This window comes from Dreissena polymorpha, chromosome 4 (assembly GCF_020536995.1).
Source record: "Dreissena polymorpha isolate Duluth1 chromosome 4, UMN_Dpol_1.0, whole genome shotgun sequence".
Classification (NCBI taxonomy): Eukaryota; Metazoa; Mollusca; class Bivalvia; order Myida; family Dreissenidae; genus Dreissena; species Dreissena polymorpha.
Window position 1 is genome coordinate 29,566,475 of NC_068358.1, and position 20,245 is coordinate 29,586,719.

A 20,245-nucleotide genomic window follows, 5' to 3' on the forward strand; every position below is an offset into this window, starting at 1 on the left:
TTAGAAGGGTCTGAAAATGATTTAAATCAATTTTTGTCCGGGGGACTTAGCCCCCCTTTATCCCCCTGACAAAGGCGCTGCCCCTTGACCCCGCTGGTGGCCTGCAGAGCCAGACCCCTGGCTTGTTTTCAGGATTGGCAATCTGGTCCTGTTATGACCCCTGATCTTAATTATCATTCTTTAAATATAAATGTATGTTCTTTGGCGGTATCACTGGTTTATTGTGAAGGTCAATTATTGTATTAATATTTCCTGATACCTAGTAAAAGGGGTATACTGGAATCCTCATTGATGTCTGTCTATGCAACAGTCTGTTCAAATTGAAGTGGTAATCTTACTGAAATATAAGTTCACACACACCCGTCCTATACAATGTTTTGTTGCAGTTGATGTGCTTGAGGATGCCTTGAAAAACAAGGGGAAGCAAGCCCTCGAAGGGGCTGCTCATAAAAGGTTTGTATGGTAAAATATTACAATACAACCATGGCTACTTTAGTTTGCTCCTGAATAATTTAAGTGCTAGATTAATCAAAGGACTTGAGGCGTCTGCTCTTTGTAATACTTTAATATAAAATCTGAGTAATTAAAATTGAGCCTATGTTTGGGACAATGGAGCCTTATTCATGGTCATAAAGTTTTGTCCCAGATAAGCCTGTGCAGTCTGCACGGGCTAATCAAGGAAGAAACTTTCTGTCTAATTTGGATTTTTGCTTAAAGTAAGAAGAGTCATCCTTTAAATAAAAGAAATCCTAGCTGGAGTGTCATCATTGATAAGCCTGTGGAGACTGCACAGGCTAATCTGGGACCACACTTTAAGCACATGCATTAAGCCCAGTTTTTCCAGAACAAGGCTCATTTATACATTTCACATTATCTGTACCTGTTTGTAGGGGAAGATCAGTAGTGGAGCAAAAGAGAACACCCAGTCATCTTTCCCGCATGGAGTTCCTGGAACCCTCCACCCTGCTGCTGAAAAATACCAAGCAAGATGACTGTAAGTGGTAGCATGTCATTGGATTTGATAATCCCTCCTTGCAAAGTGGGAGAGGGAAGATGTGAATTCTTTTTGTCCGTCTAACTGTCAGACCATGCATTTTTATGCCCCCTTTCGAAGAAAAGGGGGTATATAGTTTTCTCACTGTCCGTCTGTCTGTCTGTCAGTCAGTCTGTCACACTTTTCGTGTCCGCTCTCTAATTCAAATAGTTTTCATCCGATCTTTACTAAACTTGGTCAGAAGTTGTATCTAGACAATATCTAGGTCAAGTTCGAAAATGGGTCATGCCGGGTCAAAAACTAGGTCACGGGGTCACTTCGTGCATTTCAAGGATTTAGCATAGTGTCCGCTCTTTAGTTAGCTCATCTATTTTTTGAAAAAAAATTATGAGCTATTGTCATCACCTTGGCGTCGGCGTCGGCGTCCGGTTAAGTTTTACGTTTAGGTCCACTTTTCTCAGAAAGTATCAATGCTATTGCATTCAAACTTGGTACACTTACTTACTATCATGAGGGGACTGGGCAGGCAAAGTTAGATAACTCTGGCATGCATTTTGACTGAATAATGTGCCCTTTTTATACTTAGAAAATTGAAAAGTTTGGTTAAGTTTTGCGTTTAGGTCCACTTTTTTCAGAAAGTATCAATGCTATTGCATTCAAACTTGGTACACTTACTTACTATCATGAGGGGACTGGGCAGGCAAAGTTAGATAACTGGCGTGCATTTTGACAGAATTATGTGCCCTTTTTATACTTAGAAAATTGAAAATTTTGGTTAAGTTTTGTGTTTAGGTCCATTTTATTCCTTAAGTATCAAAGCTATTGCTTTCATACTTGCAACACTTACTAACTATCATAAGGGGACTGTGCAGGCAAAGTAATGTAACTCTGACTGGCATTTTGAGAGAATTATGTGCCCTTTTTATACTTAGAAAATTGAAAATTTGGTTATGTTTTGTGTTTAGGTCCACTTTATTCCTACAGTATCAAAGCTATTGCTTTCATACTTGCAACACTTATTAACTATCGTAAGGGGACTGTGCAGGCAAAGTTATGTAGCTCTGACTGGCATTTGGACGGAATTATGGGCCCTTTATACTTAGAAAATTGAAAGTTTGGTTAAGTTTTGTGTTTTGGTCCACTTTACCCCTAAAGTATCATAGATATTGCTTTCATACTTGGAACACTCGCAAACTATCATAAGGGTACAGTAAAGGGACAAGTTGCATAACTCTGGATGTCATTTTTACGGAATTATGGCCCTTTTTTGACTTAGTAACTTTGAATATATGGTTAAATTTTGTGTTTCGATCCACTTTACTTCTAAAGTATCAAGGCTATTGCTTTCAAACTTCAAATACTTTCATGCTATCATGAGGTTACTGTACCTGGCAAGTTGAATTTTACCTTGACCTTTGAATGACCTTGACTCTCAAGGTCAAATTATTAAATTTTGCTAAAATTGCCATAACTTCTTTATTTATGATTAGATTTGATTGATACTTTGACAAAACAACTCTTACCTGACATACCACAATAAACTCCACCCAAACCATCGCCCGTGCCCCCCCCCCCCACTCCCCCCCCCCCCCCACTCCCCCCCCCCCCCCCGAATCCCCCCCCCCTATTTTTATTTTTTTTAAATTTTTTTTTTATATTATCTCACAACCACCACACCCTCACACTATACCCCCCCCCCACCCCACCCCCTCCCCAATTTTTTTTTTAAATAGTTAAAAAACAAAACAATTTATTTTGCTTATTTTATGTTTGAAATACCGTCCAACCATCGCACCCAAGAATCCCCCCCCAACCCCCCACCCGAATCCCCCCCCCCAAATTTTTTTTTTTTTTTTTTTTTTTTTTTTTAAGATCATCTCACAAATAACCACCACACCCTCACACTATACTCCCCCCCCCACCTCACCCCCCCCAATTTTTTTTTTAAACGGTTAAAAAAACACAAATATTTATTTTTATTATTTTATGTTTGAAATACCGTCCAACCATCGCACCCAAGAATCCATACCCCCGACCTCCCACCCCCCCCCCCCCTTCCCGATTTTTTTTTCCCCTTTTTTTGGCATTTTTGGAAGATAATGTAATAAATGTCCACACCCCCACACAATGCACCCCTCTTCACTCCACCCCTCCCTCCTTTGTGATTGAAAATGAGAGTCCCTTCTCCTATAAAAAGAAAATAGATGAGCGGTCTGCACCCGCAAGGCGGTGCTCTTGTTTATGTGGCTTTCTGCTTTATTTTGATATTCTAAGACATTTTTATGCCCCCACAGGATGGCATATAGTAATCGGACTTTCCGTATGTCCGTCTGTCTGTCTGTCACACTTTGCGTTTAGATTTTCGAAAAATGCTCATAACTTCTATGTCGCTTCAGATAGCAATTTCATATTTGGCATGCATGTGTATATGGACAAGGCCTTTCCATAGGCACACAAATTTTGACCCCTGTGACCTTGACCTTGAACTTGGGGTCCGCGTTTCAGTTTCGAAATCTGCGTTTAGGTTTCGAAAAAAGCTCATAACTTCTACCAAGCGTTTATAGGGGGCATAAGTCATCCTACGGTGACAGCTATTGTTCAGTATTTTTGTGAACATGCCATATCCCATATACCCTTTGAAACTTGGCTAAAATGTTTTCCTTATTGAGACCCAGTACAAATAGACTGCACAGGCCTATCTGAGATGTCATTTCACGCACATACATTTAACCCCGTTTTCCTATAGCAAGGCTTAAATAATAGTAATTTTCACAGGGGGATAAGGGAAATACTTTCCACCAAGACTTGATTTTTGCTAAGAACAGAAAAAGCGGGAAAATTCAAGCGGAAAAAGTTGTCCCTGATTAGCCTCTGCAGACTGCGCAGGCTTATCTAATACCAAACTATGTACATGCATTAAGTTCAGTTTTTTTTAAGAGACAGGCTCAAATAAAAGTACTTTTCTGCCACTACTTCTTGTTTAATGTCTCTGGTTCTAGTAGGCTCGTCAGGCAATGAAGCGGGAACCAGTGACTCAGACCAAGACAATGTACCTCTGTCGGATGAGTTCACCATCATCAACAAGATTGGAGAACTCTTCTTTGAGGCGGTATGTCAATAGAGTTATCATATCTATTACTTCACTTGACTGATTTTAGCTCGACTGAAATATATATAGTGGAGCTATCCTATCCATCCCGGCGTTGGCGTTTCCGTTTCTGTGCAAATGTTAAAGTTTTCGTACTACCCCAATTATTTTCATTGTCCCTTGACATATTGCTTTCATATTTTGCATGCTTGTTAACCAACATCATCCCAATCTTTAAACAAGAGCAGACAACTCTATCAAGCATTTTTTTCATAATTATTGCCCCTTTTATACTTAGAATATGCATATTATTGATAAATCTATGTTTAAGTTTGCGTACTACTCCAAATATTTCCTATATCCTTTGACATATTGCTTTTATATGTTGCATACTTGTTAACCAACATAACCCAAACCTATAAACAAGAGTAGACCACTGTATCAAGCGTTTTGACATAATTATGGCCCCTTTTACACTTAGATAATTGAAAATTTTGCTTAAATTGCCATAACTTCTTTATTTATGATCACATTTTATTATTACTTTGACAAAACAACACTTACCTGAATACCACAATGGATTTCACCCAAACAATACCCCACCCACACCCCTACCCAGAATCCCTTCCCCCTCCCATCCTCCCCCCCCCCATTTTTTTTTAAACATCATCTAATAAATTACCACACCCCACATAATACCCCCCTCTCACCCCCCCTACCCCCCCCCCCCATTTTTTTTTTATTTATTATTTTTCCTTTTATTTTTATTTTTTAAAAATTGTCTAATAAATGACCACACCCAACATTATACCCCCTCTTAACCCCCCCCCCAAATTATTATTATTTTTTTTTTCCTTTTTTTATTTTTGAAAGATCGTCTATTAAATTGTTGAATATGAACAATTTCCCCATGATGGCTTATGTTATACTGTCAAGCACTCGAATAGTCGAGCGCGCTGTCCTCTGACAGCTCTTGTTATGCCCCCGGTAGGGTGGCATATAGCAGTTGAACTGTCAGTCAGTATGTCGGTCTGTCCGTCCGTCCGAAAACTTTAATTGCCATAACTTTTTCAATATTGAAGATAGCTAATTGATATTTGGCATGCATGTGCATCTCACGGAGCTGCACATTTTGAGTGGTGAAAGGTGAAGGTCAAGGTAATCCTTCAAGGTCAAATGTCTAATATATGGCGTCTGTCCGTCCGACCAAAAACTTTAACATTGGCCATAACTTTTTCACTATTTAAGATAGCAACTTGATATTTGGCATGCATGTGTATCTCATGGAGCTAAACATTTTGAGTGGTGAAAGGTGAAGGTCAAGGTCATCCTTCAAGGTCAAATGTCAAATATATGGTGTCTGTCCGTCCAAAAACTTTAACACTGGCCATAACTATTTCAATATTGAAGATAGCAACTTGATATTTGGCATGCATGTGTATCTCATGAAGCTGCACATTTTGAGTGGTGGAAGTTCAAGGTCAAGGTCATCCTTCAAGGTCAAGGTCAAAAATGAATACATAAATACATTTCAAAGCGGCTTTCTCATGAAGCTGCACATTTTGAGTGGTGTACAAATGTAAGTTCAAGGTCAAGGTCATCTTTCAAGGTAAAAGGTCAAAAAAATATTTTTTCAAAGCGGCGCAATAGGGGGCATTGTGTTTCTGACAAACACATCTCTTGTCATTGTTTGAATTTGAAATTGAATTCTCTTTGATTAAAATAATATCACAATTTTGAACTTATATAATTTCCCATCTTGTGCTCTTTGACAGGTCAAGGCCATCCGCAGACACATGGTGGTGGGCGTTGCAATGCAGGGCGTCTGTCTTGGACGCAAAGGAAAACTCAGCTGGGTGCAGGTACGTTAGAAAGGCCTGGGCCCAGTTGAGTATCAACAACATTCTCAATTTTAAAGTGCAACTAAAAAGATGAGATTTTAGTTTCCACTAAGCTATGTACTGTATTGAGAATGTAGGTCAGCAAATGAGCAATCTCAAATTGCAGCTGTAAGAATATGTAAATATTCCTCCTGAAACTGGGTGTTAAGTCAGACTGAAAACTCAGAACACCAAATTGAGCATGACCATCAAATTGCGTAATTTTTTTTAGAAAACACTCTTAGAGTATATATTGGCCCTGCTCTGTAAAAAGGGGGTTTAATGCATGTTCGTAAAGTGTCGTCCCAGATACGCATGTGCAGCCTGCACAGGCTAATCAGGGACTACACTTTCTGCTTTGATGATATTTTCTGTTTAAAGAAAGTCTTGTCTTAGCAAAAATTAAGTTTAGGCAGAAAGTGTTGTCCGAGATTAGTCTGTGTGGACTGCACAGGCTAATTTGGGACCACATTTTCCACACATGCATTAAACCCCCTTTTCACTGAGCAGGGCCCATATGTTTATGATAGTAAGCCCTGTACTGTATGATGAGAGGCCCTACTGGCGGGGATGGAAATTCATAGTTTGTTAATGACTTCAATTCACCAGAATGTTTTCACATTTGTTTGAGATTTGTATGATCTTTGTGCGGGGTTCATTTTTGCAAGTGATATTTTTCAATTTATCACAGTAAAGTATATATATTTTGTGAAGATAAATAAAATGTGAAAATCCCTGCACATATGCATGTTGATGAACCAAGTCGTGTTTAACATTGTCGAAACAAAAAAGGAAAACATATGGATCACATTATAAGATGTAGATAAAAACACATATTGTATTTGCTGCATGGATTCTGAAATCCTTTCCATGAACACAAAATTTAGATTAAAAATTTAAATGATTTATTGTTGCCGCCCTCGTTTTAAATAAATAATTGAAAATATCTTTGACCATATTTCAGATCTTTGATGGAGGCCACACATTTTTATTTGACATTCTGCGCCTGGGAGAGCATGCCTTTAAAGAAGGACTTGAATCAATACTGGAGGATGAAAACATTCTCAAGGTGCTCAAGAATTGACTAGACAGTACAGCTAAGGGTTTTGTTGTTAATAATTAAGCCTTGCTGGGGGAAAACGGAGCTTAATGCATTTGCTCAAAATGTGATCCTAGATTTGCCTGTACAGCCCGCACAGGCTAATCAAGGACAGCATCTTCCGCGTAGACATGATTTCATTGGAAGAGACTTCTGTCGGATAACACTTTACACATATGCATTAGGCCCAGTTTATCTCAGAATGCAGCTCAAGGTTTAGGTGTCAATAAATGCTGAGCTGCTGAATTGTGAGTTACACCAAACTTGTCCAAAATAACTTTAATGTTTTATGTGCACAACATAACTTTTATATGTAGTGATCCACTTATGCCTGAGTTATGTTCCTTTTAACTTAGCCAGTGGCATAATAAAATGTAAATAATTGTGTGAAGCAAACTAATTCTGTATTAACTTAGCATTTAAATGGAAACTCTAATGATGTCATTGCCATGACGTGCAAATTTGCTAGACACGATTTGCATGCTCAATGATCCACTTATGCCTAAGTTATTTGCCCTTGAACGAAGATATGGGTATTGCTGCAATCCCTGTCACAAAGTGATGTGGTTTTATTTGTCTAGTTGATTACAAAGCTCTATCTCCATGTATTGCATATATGTGATTTTCTATTAAAGATTCATAATTTGCTCATTATATTCTAAAATGATCTGTTTTTGTGCATGTTTGATATCGATATCAAAATATTACTCCTTAAGCACAATGGTCTTGAAGTCTGTAAAATGAAAATTTAAAAACGACTTGCCAGTCGTGCAAGTTTTCTTTAGAAATTTTTGTATGAAACACATTTTACTTGCCCTAATTTTTTAATAGCAAACATTTGACAACACAACTAACAACAATTAAGCAGTTTATTCTTCAGTCATTTGTTTCTCCTTTAAGCTTTGGTTGCAGCAATTATTTTTCCTTCCTTATAAAGTACCGGAAAACATCACTTTCGCAAGTAGAAAAAACTAATAATTTCCCAATTACTGTCAAAAAAAATTCCCAATTAAAGGTTTTTTATGCCCCCTTTCGAAGAAAAGGGGGTATATAGTTTTCACACTGTCCGTCGGTCAGTCTGTCCAGTCTGTCAGTCTGTCACACTTTTTGTGTCTGCTCTCTAATTCAAATAGTTTTTATCCGATCTTTACCAGACTTGGTCAGAAGTTGTATCTAGACAATATTTAGGTCAAGTTCAAATATGGGTCATATCGGGTCAAAAACTAAGTCACGGGGTCACTTAGTGCTATTCAAGGATTGAGCATGGTGTCTGCTCTCTAATTAAAGTAGTTTTCATCTGATCTTTACCAAAATTGGTCAGAAGTTTTATCAAGACAATATCTAGGTCGGGTTCGAATATGGGTCATGCCGGGTCAAAAACTAGGTCACGGGGTCACTTAGTGCATCAAGGATTTAGTATGGTGTCTGCTGGCTTGTTTTAATTTTATTACCTGAGCTGTTGTGATCCCCTTATGTCAGGCTTGTGCCTTGTGCATCATCAATTTTTAGCTTATAACCACTCTAGAGGCCATGTTTTTATGCCCCCGAACGAGGGCATTTAGTGATCGCACTGTCAGTCTGTCTGTCTGTCTGTCTGTATGTCTTACTTTGCGTTTAGGCTTCGAAAAATGCTCATAACTTTTATGTTGCTTCAGATGTAACCTTCATATTTGGTATGCATGTGTATGTGGACAAGGCCTTTCCATATGCATACAAATTTTGACCCCTTTGACCTTGAACTTAGGGTCCGCGTTTAGGTTTCGAAATCTGCGTTTAGGTTTAGAAAAATGCTCATAACTTCTATCAAAGCGTTTTTTGGGGGCATATGTCATCCTATGGAGACAGCTTTTGTTTGTGTTTTTTTTTATAAATAAAATGCAATATTTAGTTATTTTCCCTATGCAGCTCTATGGCTCAAACCTAAGTTAGTATAATGTTTACAACTTGACAACATTTAGTTAACAATTTTTAGCTCGGCTGTTTTCGGAGAAAACCCAGGGTATTGTCATAGACAGCTCGTCATGTCCGTGTCCGCCGTTGTGTCGTCGGCAGTGCTAAAACCATTACATTTTGTTAACCTTTTGAACATTGGCTCTCAAATCAAAGTGCTTCCACCTACAACTTTGAAACTTCATATGTAGATGCACCTTGATGAGTTCTACACGCAACACCCATTTTTGGGTCACTAGGTCAAAGGTCGAGGTTACTGTGACCTCTTATATAAAACTTAAACATGGGCTCTAAAATCTAAGTGCTTCCACCTACAACTTTGAAACTTCATATGTAGATGCACCTTGATGAGTTCTACACACAACACCTATTTTTGGGTCACTAGGTCAAAGGTCAAGGTCACTGTTACCTTTAATATAAAAATTTAACATAAACCTTAACATCGGCTCTGAAATCAAAGTGCTTCCACCTTCAACTTTGAAACTTTATATGTAGATGCACCTTGATAAGTTCTACACGCAACACCCAATTTTGGGTCACTAGGTCAAAGGTCAAGGTCACTGTGACCTCTAATATAAAACTTTGACAAAGGCTCTGAAATCAAAGTGCTTCCACCTACAAGTATGAAACTAAATATGTAGATGCACCCTGATGAGTTCTACATGCCACACCCATTTTTGGGTCACTAAGTCAAAGGTCAAGGTCACTGTTACCTCTTATATAAAGCTTTAAAAACAAGCTCTAAAATAAACGTGCTTCCACCTACAACTTTGAAACTTCATATGTAGATGCACCTTGTTGAGTTTTACATGCTACACCCATTTTAGGGTCACTAGGTCAAAGGTGAAGGTCACTGTGACCTAAACAAAATATTCTGACAAACTTTCATTTATTCAAAACTGCACCCGCAGCCGAGCGTTGGCATCCATTATGCGGTGCTCATGTTTAGTATTTGTGAGCAATACACCAATTTCCAAAATTTAAGACTTCACAACGCAAATTTTCCAAATTTCAGGGTTTTTAGCACCCAATTTTCCCAATGGGACTGTTACCTGTTCTTTTCTCAATTGAGCCAACAAAAATGCTGGATTGATATTTAAAGTTAAATCACTACAGTACAGAATTTCAACTTAGTGATCTGATTTGCAATTGCTATTTCTGTATTACCGTAGGTTTCCACGTATAGTGTGCTCCCGTGTATAGCGCGCAGGCTGTTTTTTAAATGCAAAAATGGAGAACAAAATATTTGAAGACAATAAAACCACCAAATCGGACCGAAAATGACCGCCATTTTACTATTGCACAATCCAATATTCCGGGTCATTGGAAAGCTTAATTAAGCATTCAAAATAGGAAGCGTCATTATGATTAGGAGCATGGGTTGCATAGCACTATACTTTTCTGACAATTTTGTAATTTTCTAGCAAAAGATTAACAGTCCACGTGCATTTCGTGAAAAACGTGAGAAAATAAGAATTAGTGTACATCGTGTGATTTTTCCTCGAGGAAAGCATGGGCATTACAGGTATATTTGAATGTCGCATGGGAGACAGGGATACAGTTGTTGAGGTACACCACTGTTGAACATTCAATATGTATACACACAAAATGCAATTGCATATCTTCACGTTCTCAAGTATCAATTAGTGTCTCAAATGTCAATTAGCGTCTTAACAAGTCGTGGCACATATTACTCAATAACATCTGCCAATTACGAAATGCAAAATGACCCCCTTTCACACCTACTGTTACCCGCAAAAAAGACCTCGTTCCCACCTACCCTTGCCTGCTCTCCGGAATGTCGACAACAATCCCCATCGGAATTCATCAATAAAGAAGTGTAAAAACACAAACAAAGAGATGTCCACAAGTTTATTCAAACAAACTTATTTTTGACCAAAACTTCTTCTACCGCATTCATATCTACCAGAAGCGACTTCTTGTTGTTTCGACAATGGCCCCTCAGTCTTTACGATTATAGGGTGGTAGTTTTCTGGAAAAAAACATGGCGGCTATTTTGATTATTTACGATTACAAAACATATTTTTTACCAATTTTATAGCTGCCAGGATAGCGTTGTATCAATGTATAGCGCGCACCAGCTTTTTAATTTGAATTTTGGAGGTAAAACACTGCGCGCTATACGTGGAAACCTACGGTGTGTTTTTAAGGAGGCTTGGTTAAGACTCATCAACATACAGTTAAAATTGACTGACTGTTGTCATTTGTGGAAAAAATAAAAATACAGAAGTTTCACACTTAATTGAATAATAGGATTTATTTGTAACAAAGTAAAAGCAGGTGGGAATAGAATGTTGTTGTTGAAAGCATGTTCTCTGACTGTAAGTAAAAACAAATCAAATTCTTTATTTTTAACATTTGTGGTTGCATGATCACATGCAAAGATTAAACTGACCAGTGGTCAAAGCAGTGGACAGGCTGACCAGTTAATAAATGATTTAACCTGATCAATTTAGTTTTAACCTATTTATTTTAGCTCGATTGAATCGAAAGCCTCAGGCTTATAGAAACGCTCTAGGGTCCATTTACTGAGCCTGTAACCAGTACTTGGTGTCTTTTGGGACGATGTAGAGAACACTCCCGAGTGGGGATCGAACCCGTGACCTCCAGATCACTAGGCGGACACCTTATCCATAACGCCACGGCAAACTAGCTTATCAATTTAAGCAATGCCTTGGGAAAACAAGGCTAAATGCATGTGCGTAAAGTGTCATTCCAGATTAGCCGTTGCAGTCCTAATCAGAGACGACACTTTCTGTCTTTATGGAATTTTTCTTTAATTTTTATGCCCCCTTCTTTGAAGAAGAGGGGGTATATTGTTTTTGGCCTGTCTGTCTGTCTGTCATTCCGTCATTTTGTCCCAAAGGTTAAAGTTTTGCAATAACTTTTGAAATATTGAACATAGCAACTTGATATTTAGCATGCATGTGTACAGAGCTCCAGATAATTTTTTCAGCAGAGGGTATTTCACTCATGAAATTTTTAATTGATGAGTAACAATCAAAATCCGATAATTTTAAGGAGTATTAATGTTCAAAAGATCAGAATTAATAATAGATTGTACATGTAGTGTTAACTCGCTATGACAAGCAGTCTTGTACACAATACAGCAATCACTTTTGTTTTATTTAACAGTTTTTTTATTTATTCTCCCTTGGCTTATAAGCAGCCATTAATCTTTTTTTTCCGTCTTGATTTGGCAAGCCACTTAAAAAAATCGACCATTTTTAACAGGCTTGCCATTACTACTCAGACATATGAAAAACAAGCAAGCAGCAAGTTTCCGCATTACATTATGATTCAAGTAGATTCATTGATTGCAAACCAGATTTCAATATATGTAACAGGTTAAACATGTGCTTAGTCACGTTATCTGAATGGTAAGCGGGTGGTATCCGTAAAACTTGTTTATTATATGTGTATCTCGGCTGTCATTTAAAAAGTGTTTGAAGGAATAAGGTTTTTCCATAGCGCCACACAAGAGATGAAGTGATAGCAAAAATCATATGCTTGAAATTGGGCGTTTCGGGTTTTAGCGAATGTGATATCAAATATTTTCACCATAAGCGTATATCGATTCTCAACATTGTGTTAACATCGGCCTATATCGTGGGTCAAAATGAAATGATACCGTTTTGACTGAGGAGTAAATTAGGTCGGGAACCACATTCTATACATAGATGGTGATTTCACTACGTTTTTACCAGTGTGGACACAACGACAGGAACCATTCATGTTTACATTAATTAATATGCATGTAAACGCGGCTAATACGCATTGAAATTGCACACGATGCGTAATCCCAATTAACCAGGATTTTTTTTCTCAACAAAATTTAAAGTCATGCGTATTTTCATTTTTAGCTCATCTATTTTTTGAAAAAAAATTATGAGATATTGTCATCACCTTGGCGTCGGCGTCTGCGTCCGGTTAAGTTTTGCGTTTAGGTCCACTTTTCTCAGAAAGTATCAATGCTATTGCATTCAAACTTGGTACACTTACTAACTATCATGAGGGGACTGGGCAGGCAAAGTTAGATAACTCTGGCATGCATTTTGACTGAATTATGTGCCCTTTTTATACTTAGAAAATTGAAATTTTGGTTAAGTTTTGCGTTTAGGTCCACTTTTTACAGAAAGTATTAAAGCTATTGCATTCAAACTTGGTACACTTACTTACTATCATGAGGGGACTGGGCAGGCAAAGTTAGATAACTCTGGCGTGCATTTTGACAGAATTATGTGCCCTTTTTATACTTAGAAAATTGAAAATTTTGGTTAAGTTTTGTGTTTAGGTCCATTTTATTCCTTAAGTATCAAAGCTATTGCTTTCATACTTGCAACACTTACTAACTATCATAAGGGGACTGTGCAGGCAAAGTAATGTAACTCTGACTGGCATTTTGACAGAATTATGTGCCCTTTTTATACTTAGAAAATTTAAAATTTGGTTAAGTTTTGTGTTTAGGTCCACTTTATTCCTACAGTATCAAAGCTATTGCTTTCATACTTGCAACACTTATTAACTTTCATAAGGGGACTGTGCAGGCAAAGTTATGTAACTCTGACTGGCATTTGGATGGAATTATGGGCCCTTTATACTTAGAAAATTGAAAATTTGGTTAAGTTTTGTGTTTTGGTCCACTTTACCCCAAAAGTATAATAGATATTGCTCTCATACTTGGAACACTCGCAAACTATCATAAGGGTACAGTTAAAAGGACAAGTTGCATTACTTTGGATGTCATTTTTACGGAATTATTGCCCTTTTTTGACTAAGTAACTTTGAATATATGGTTAAATTTTGTGTTTCGATCCACTTTACTTCTTAAGTATCAAGGCTATTGCTTTCAAACTTCAAATACTTTCATGCTTTCATGAGGTTACTGTACCTGACAAGTTGAATTTTACCTTGACCTTTGAATGACCTTGACTCTCAAGGTCAAATTATTAAATTTTGCTAAAATAGCCATAACTTCTTTACTTATGATAGATTTGATTGATACTTTGACAAAACTACTCTTACCTGACATACCACAATAGACTCCACCCAAACCATCCCCTGTGCCCCCCCTCCCCCCCTTTTTTTTTTTAAGATCATCTCACAAATGACCACCACACCCTCACACTATACCCCCCCACCCCCCCATTTTTTTTTTAAACGGTTAAAAAACAACTATTTATTTTTATTATTTTATGTTTGAAATACCGTCCAACCATCGCACCCAAGAATCCCCACCCCACCCCCCCCTCCCCCCCCCCAAATCCCCCCCTAATTTTTTTCTTTTTTCTTTTTAAGATCATGTCACAAATTACCACCACACCTTCACATTATACCCCCCACCTCCCCCCCCCCCAACACAAATATTTATTTTTATTATGAAATACTGTCCAACCATCGCACCCAAGAATCCCCCCCCCCCCCCCCCCCCCCCCCCGATTTTTTTGTGTGTGCATTTTTTCACATTTTTGGAAGATAATGTAATAAATGTCCACACACCCACACTATATACCCCTCTTTACTCCACCCCTCCCTCCTGTGTGATTGAAAATGAGAGTCCCTTCACCTTTAAATAGAAAATAGATGAGCGGTCTGCACCCGCAAGGCGTTGCTCTTGTTTCCATGCGTATTTTACGCAAATACGCATCTTATCTGGCACTCTGCAGCATGTGTATCTCATGGAGCTGCACATTTTGAGTGGTGAAAGGTCAAGGTCATTCTTCAAGGTCAAAGGTAAAAAAAATAATTCAAAGCGGCGCATTAGGGGGCATTGTGTTTCTGACAAACACATCTCTTGTTTTTTCTCCTGATTAGTGTATGCAGCTTATTTTGGATGACCAGTTAAGAACGTATTTTCACAAAGTTAGGCTCATATGTTGATAATATAGAAGTCTGTCTTCAGGTGTTCCATGACTGTCGGATTGCTTCAGACATTCTGCACCATCAGTATAGTGTGGATCTTGTTAACGTGTTTGACACACAGGTGAGTGTGGAATGTAGCCATTCTAAGGTTAACATCCATTTATAGCGATATATGGAGACACTCCGGTGAGTATTTAGTGTAGCCTCCACAGATTAAACAAATATGTCAATAGACAATTATAAGAACTTTGCATTAGATGTTTTGGAGATAAAATGACAATTAAAAGGTTTCTTACTGGATGATTTTTTTAATGCATATTTGTTAAAAGTTTACTGAATAGTAATACATGCAAATAAACACAACACTTTTGATAAGGATGGAGGAAAAGGGAAACGGTACGCTTCAATCCATGGTGAAATAAGTAAGAAACAAATAAAAATGAGAATCTTTGTATTACTGCGGAAAATATGGTTGAAAGCAAAAATAATTAACAAGCAAAGTTGTTGAATTCCCTGTCAAGTAAATTTTGTGTATGGATGGGTGAAAATCCCTTGATAAATGGTATAATCATAAACAAACTTACATGTTAGTGAAAGGTAATTGTTTGTATGCATTGCAATTCTCCTCCTTGTTATCTGTACACCAATGAAGTTTCATGTTGATATGTTGTTTCGTATCTGACGTATCTGAGATAGTCATTAAAAGTTCCATAATACAAGAACAACAAAGGGCAATAACTTTTACAACTCTTTATTATGCCCCCCTTCGAAGAAGAGGGGGTATATTGCTTTGCTCATGTTGGTAGGTCGGTACGTCAGTCCACCAGATGGTTGTCAGACGATAACTCAAGAACGCTTGGGCCTAGGATCATGAAACTTCATAGGTACATTGATCATGACTCGCAGATGACCCCTATTGATTTTGAGGTCACTAGGTCAAAGGTCAAGGTCACGGTGACCCGAAATAGTAAAATGGTTTCCAGATGATAACTCAAGAACGCATACGCCTAGGATCATGAAACTTCATGGGTAGATTGATCATGACTAGCAGATGACCCCTATTGATTTTGAGGTCACTAGGTCAAAGGTCAAGGTCACGGTGACCCGAAATAGTAAAATGGTTTCCGGATGATAACTCAAGAAGGTATACGCCTAGGATCATGAAACTTCATGGGTAGAATGATCATGACTTGCAGATGACCCCTATTGATTTTGAGGTCACTAGGTCAAAGGTCAAGGTCACGGTGACCGGAAATAGTTAAAATGATTTTCGGATGATAATTCAAGAACGCATATGCCTAGGATCATGAAACTTTATAGGTAGATTGATCATGACTCGCAGATGACCCCTATTGATTTTTAGGTCACTAGGTCAAAGGTCAAGGTCACGGTGACCCGAAATAGTAAAATGATTTTCGGATGATAACTCAAGAACGCATATGCCTAGGATCATGAAACTTCATAGGTAGATTGATCATGACTCGCAGATGACCCTTATTGATTTTGAGGTCACAAGGTCAAAGGTCAAGGTCACGGTGACCTGTAATAGTAAAATGATTTTCGGATGATAACTCAAGAACGCTTTTGTTTAGGATCATGACACTTCATAGGTACATTGATCGTGACTTGCAGATGACCCCTATTGATTTTCAGGTCACGAGGTCATAGGTCAAGGTCACAGTGACAAAAGTCGTATTCACACAATGGCTGCCAGTACAACGGACAGCCCATATGGGGGGCATGCATGTTTTACAAACAGCCCTTGTTAAGAAAGTGAAGCATTATAGTTCTTGATGACACCATTTTCAGAAAAACTAAGCCTGCAATGTTTACTTAAGGCCTATTGATTTCCTGTCCAAAATTAAACACTAATATGTGCTTTTGCAGATGTAATTTACACATATGGTGTTTTGAGGATGATTTCTTTCACCTTTTGCCTAGTAACTTAATGAAAAATTGGTTCACGGAGTTAATAAAAAGTTTTGCGTTATCACAATTTCCTGTTCAATTGATTTGCACAACAAATAAAATAAATGCATATTGTTATTACTATATGCGTATTTACACCATTAAGCCCTTTATCAAGATTGCTGTAAATATGAAGAATTTCGCAAACCTGTATCAGCACTAATTTCTCTTATCAGTTTTAATGTTTTATTTGCAATATGTTGCGTCTAAGCTTTTTCGAAAAGCATTTTCTTTTTTTTGTAACCCTTTTGGAATTGATGGGTCTAACCTGGTCTGTACCTGGCTAGGTTCAACCAGAATGTTATTCACTGGTTGACCACACAATTGTTTTCCCTGCATTCCATGTCTAAATGATATGCAGTTGTTTCAGATCTAACTCTTCTAATGTTCTGTTAGTTTACCAATTCTAATGATTCAACAAACAACATCAGCATTGTGTCTAAATGAGACAAGCTCTGCAAACACTGGGCATATTGCATGTGTGTAAAATGTTATCACTGAAAAGCCAGTGCAATATGCACTTGCTGATCAAGGACGAAACTTCCTGTTTAAAAAAACGACAACAGATTATTTTCAAGGTTGTCTATTCTAAACAAAAAAAGTCTAAGTGGACAGTGTCATCCCTGATTAGCCAGTGTGGACTGCCCAGCCCTCATTCATTAGGGCCAGTTTTATCAGAAGGAGGCTCAAAATGTGTGTTTTGCTTGGCAGGTTGCTGACGTATTCATTTATCGCCTGCACCACAACAATGACTGGCCCCGTCATACATCGAACCTCGCCAGCTGCCTCATGACGTATCTGGACCTACCAATGGAGGACATAAACACCACCGTGGTGCGGCAACACTGCAGAGAGGTGGGCACATGTTCTTGGCATGTAGAATAGTTATCTCAAAAGATCACCATGGCATGAAGTGATTTTGTGATTACTTAACACTTTCAGTGCGGGAACCGAATTTTGAAGGCCTTTGCAAACAGTTTGGATCGAGATGAGACGCCACAGAATGTGGCGTCTCATCAGGATCCAAACTGTTTGCTATTCTGATAGTATTCTTTGAAAAAAATGAAGAAACTGCTAATTTTAGACATTCAGCAGACGACATTTTAGCAGAAGACAAATTTCCCAGCATGCAAAGGGTTAATGTGACACATACATCATTGTGCTGTATGCTAAGTTGTATTTTAGATTGTTACCACTTAAGAGGCCAAATTTTCATCCACCGTGGTGCAGCAACACTGCTGAGAGGGAATGCACATTAAGGCTTGGTGATCGCATTTAGAACTCATTAGCTCACCTGGCAGCCTTTATAATGTAGTGTATGTCATCAACTTTTAGCTTCTTACCACCATAGTCACCAATCGTGATCAAGTGCTTTCAAAAACTAGGTCACCGGGTTAAATCATAGGATAACCTTGTTACCACTCTAGAGGACACATTATGACTCAATCTTGATAAAAATTGGCCACAATTGTTATCTTCACAATATATAGGCTGAGTTCCATCCAATGTCAAGTGCATATATAATCTAGGTCAACACATCAAGTTTCAAGAAACCTTATTATTTCTCTAGAGGCCACATTAATATCTTACTCTTGATGAAATTTGTTTGGAATGTTTATCTTGATATTTTCCAGGCTGAGTTTAATTCTGGGTCACCTGCATCCAAAAAATGACATACCTTTGTACGGCTCTAGAGGACACATTTTTGTCTGAATCTTGCTTAAACTTGGTCAGATTTTTAGCTCTACTGGCCGCTGAGTTTGATGAGTCAAACCCTATTGAAAATGAGCAATATCGGAGTTATAAGTCCAGAATTATCTCCCTTTGAATTTGATACAAAAATGAAAATTCATTTTTAGCTCATCTATTTTTTAAAAAAAAATTATGAGCCATTGTCATCACCTTGGCGTCGGCGTCCGGTAAAGTTTTGCGTTTAGGTCCACTTTTCTCAGAAAGTATCAATGCTATTGCATTCAAACTTGGTACACTTACTTACTATCATGTGGAGACTGGGCAGGCAAAGTCAGATAACTCTGGCGTGCATTTTGACAGAATTATGTGCCCTTTTTATACTTAGAAAATTTAAAATTTTGGTTAAGTTTTGTGTTGAGGTCCACTTTACTCCTACAGTATCATAGCTATTGCTTTCATACTTGCAACACTTATTATGCCCCCCTTCGAAGAAGAGGGGGTATATTGCTTTGCTCATGTCGGTTGGTCTGTCTGTCGGTCTGTCGGTCCGTCCACCAGATGGTTTCCGGATGATAACTCAAGAACGCTTAGGCCTAGGATCATGAAACTTCATAGGAACATTGATCATGACTCGCAGATGACCCCTATTGATTTTGAGGTCACTTGGTCAAAGGTCAAAGGTCACAGGTGAAGGTCACAGTTACTGGAAATAGGCATTTTAAGGATTTAGCATGGTTAAAACAAGGGAAACAACTACCGTTTATGCATGTTCTTTTTGTTACAGGATTTGCCTCCCTTGTAATTTATCCAAATATTACCAAATGTAAGGCTAACTGCATTTTTGTAATGCATTGTATCAATAAACATCGGGCAAAAATGAAATTAAGGTTGCATTATCTCTACCTAGTTATGCCCCCTTTCGAAGAAAAACTCAACACAGTAAAATGGTTCACCACCACCACCACCATCACCACCACCACCACCACCACCACCACCACCGACACCACCACCGACCCACCACCCACCACCACCACCACCACCACCACCACCACCACCACCAGTGACAAAAAACGTATTCACACAATGGCTGCTACTACAACTTATAGCCCATATAGGGGGCATGCATGTTTTACAAACAGCCCTTGTTAACTATTATAAAGGGACTGTGCAGGCAAAGTTATGTAACTTTATACTTAGAAAATTGAAAATAGATATTGCTTTCATACTTGGAACACTCGCAAACTATCATAAGGGTACAGTAAAAGGACAAGTTGCATAACTCTGGTTGTCATTTTTACGGAATTATGGCCCTTTTTGACTAAGTAACTTTGAATATATGGTTAAATTTTGTGTTTCGATCCACTTTACTTCTAAAGTATCAAGGCTATTGCTTTCAAACTTCAAATACTTTCATGCTATCATGAGGTTACTGTACCTGACAAGTTGAATTTTACCTTGACCTTTGAATGACCTTGACTCTCAAGGTCAAATTATTAAATTTTGCTAAAAATGCCATAACTTCTTTATTTATGATTAGATTTGATTGATACTTTGACAAAACTACTCTTACCTGACATACCACAATAGACTCCAACCCAACCCATCCCCCGTGCCCTCCCCCCCCCGATGCCCCCCTACCCCCCCCCCATCCCCATCCACCCCCCCAATTTTTTTAACATCTAATAAATTAC

At 38.2% G+C, this 20,245-nt stretch overlaps 1 protein-coding gene across 1 annotated transcript in view; it reads left to right on the top strand.

The window, feature by feature from the left end:
- The window catches only part of LOC127878315 (piRNA biogenesis protein EXD1-like), a 51,066-nt gene that overhangs the window by 5,866 nt on the left and 24,955 nt on the right, over positions 1–20,245 (top strand). Inside the window, exons 3-9 of the mRNA XM_052424837.1 lie at positions 387–453; positions 891–994; positions 3,994–4,103; positions 5,858–5,944; positions 6,927–7,031; positions 14,935–15,015; positions 17,574–17,717. Coding sequence (XP_052280797.1) covers positions 387–453; positions 891–994; positions 3,994–4,103; positions 5,858–5,944; positions 6,927–7,031; positions 14,935–15,015; positions 17,574–17,717 — 698 coding nt within the window. The remainder of the gene's footprint in view (positions 1–386; positions 454–890; positions 995–3,993; positions 4,104–5,857; positions 5,945–6,926; positions 7,032–14,934; positions 15,016–17,573; positions 17,718–20,245) is intronic.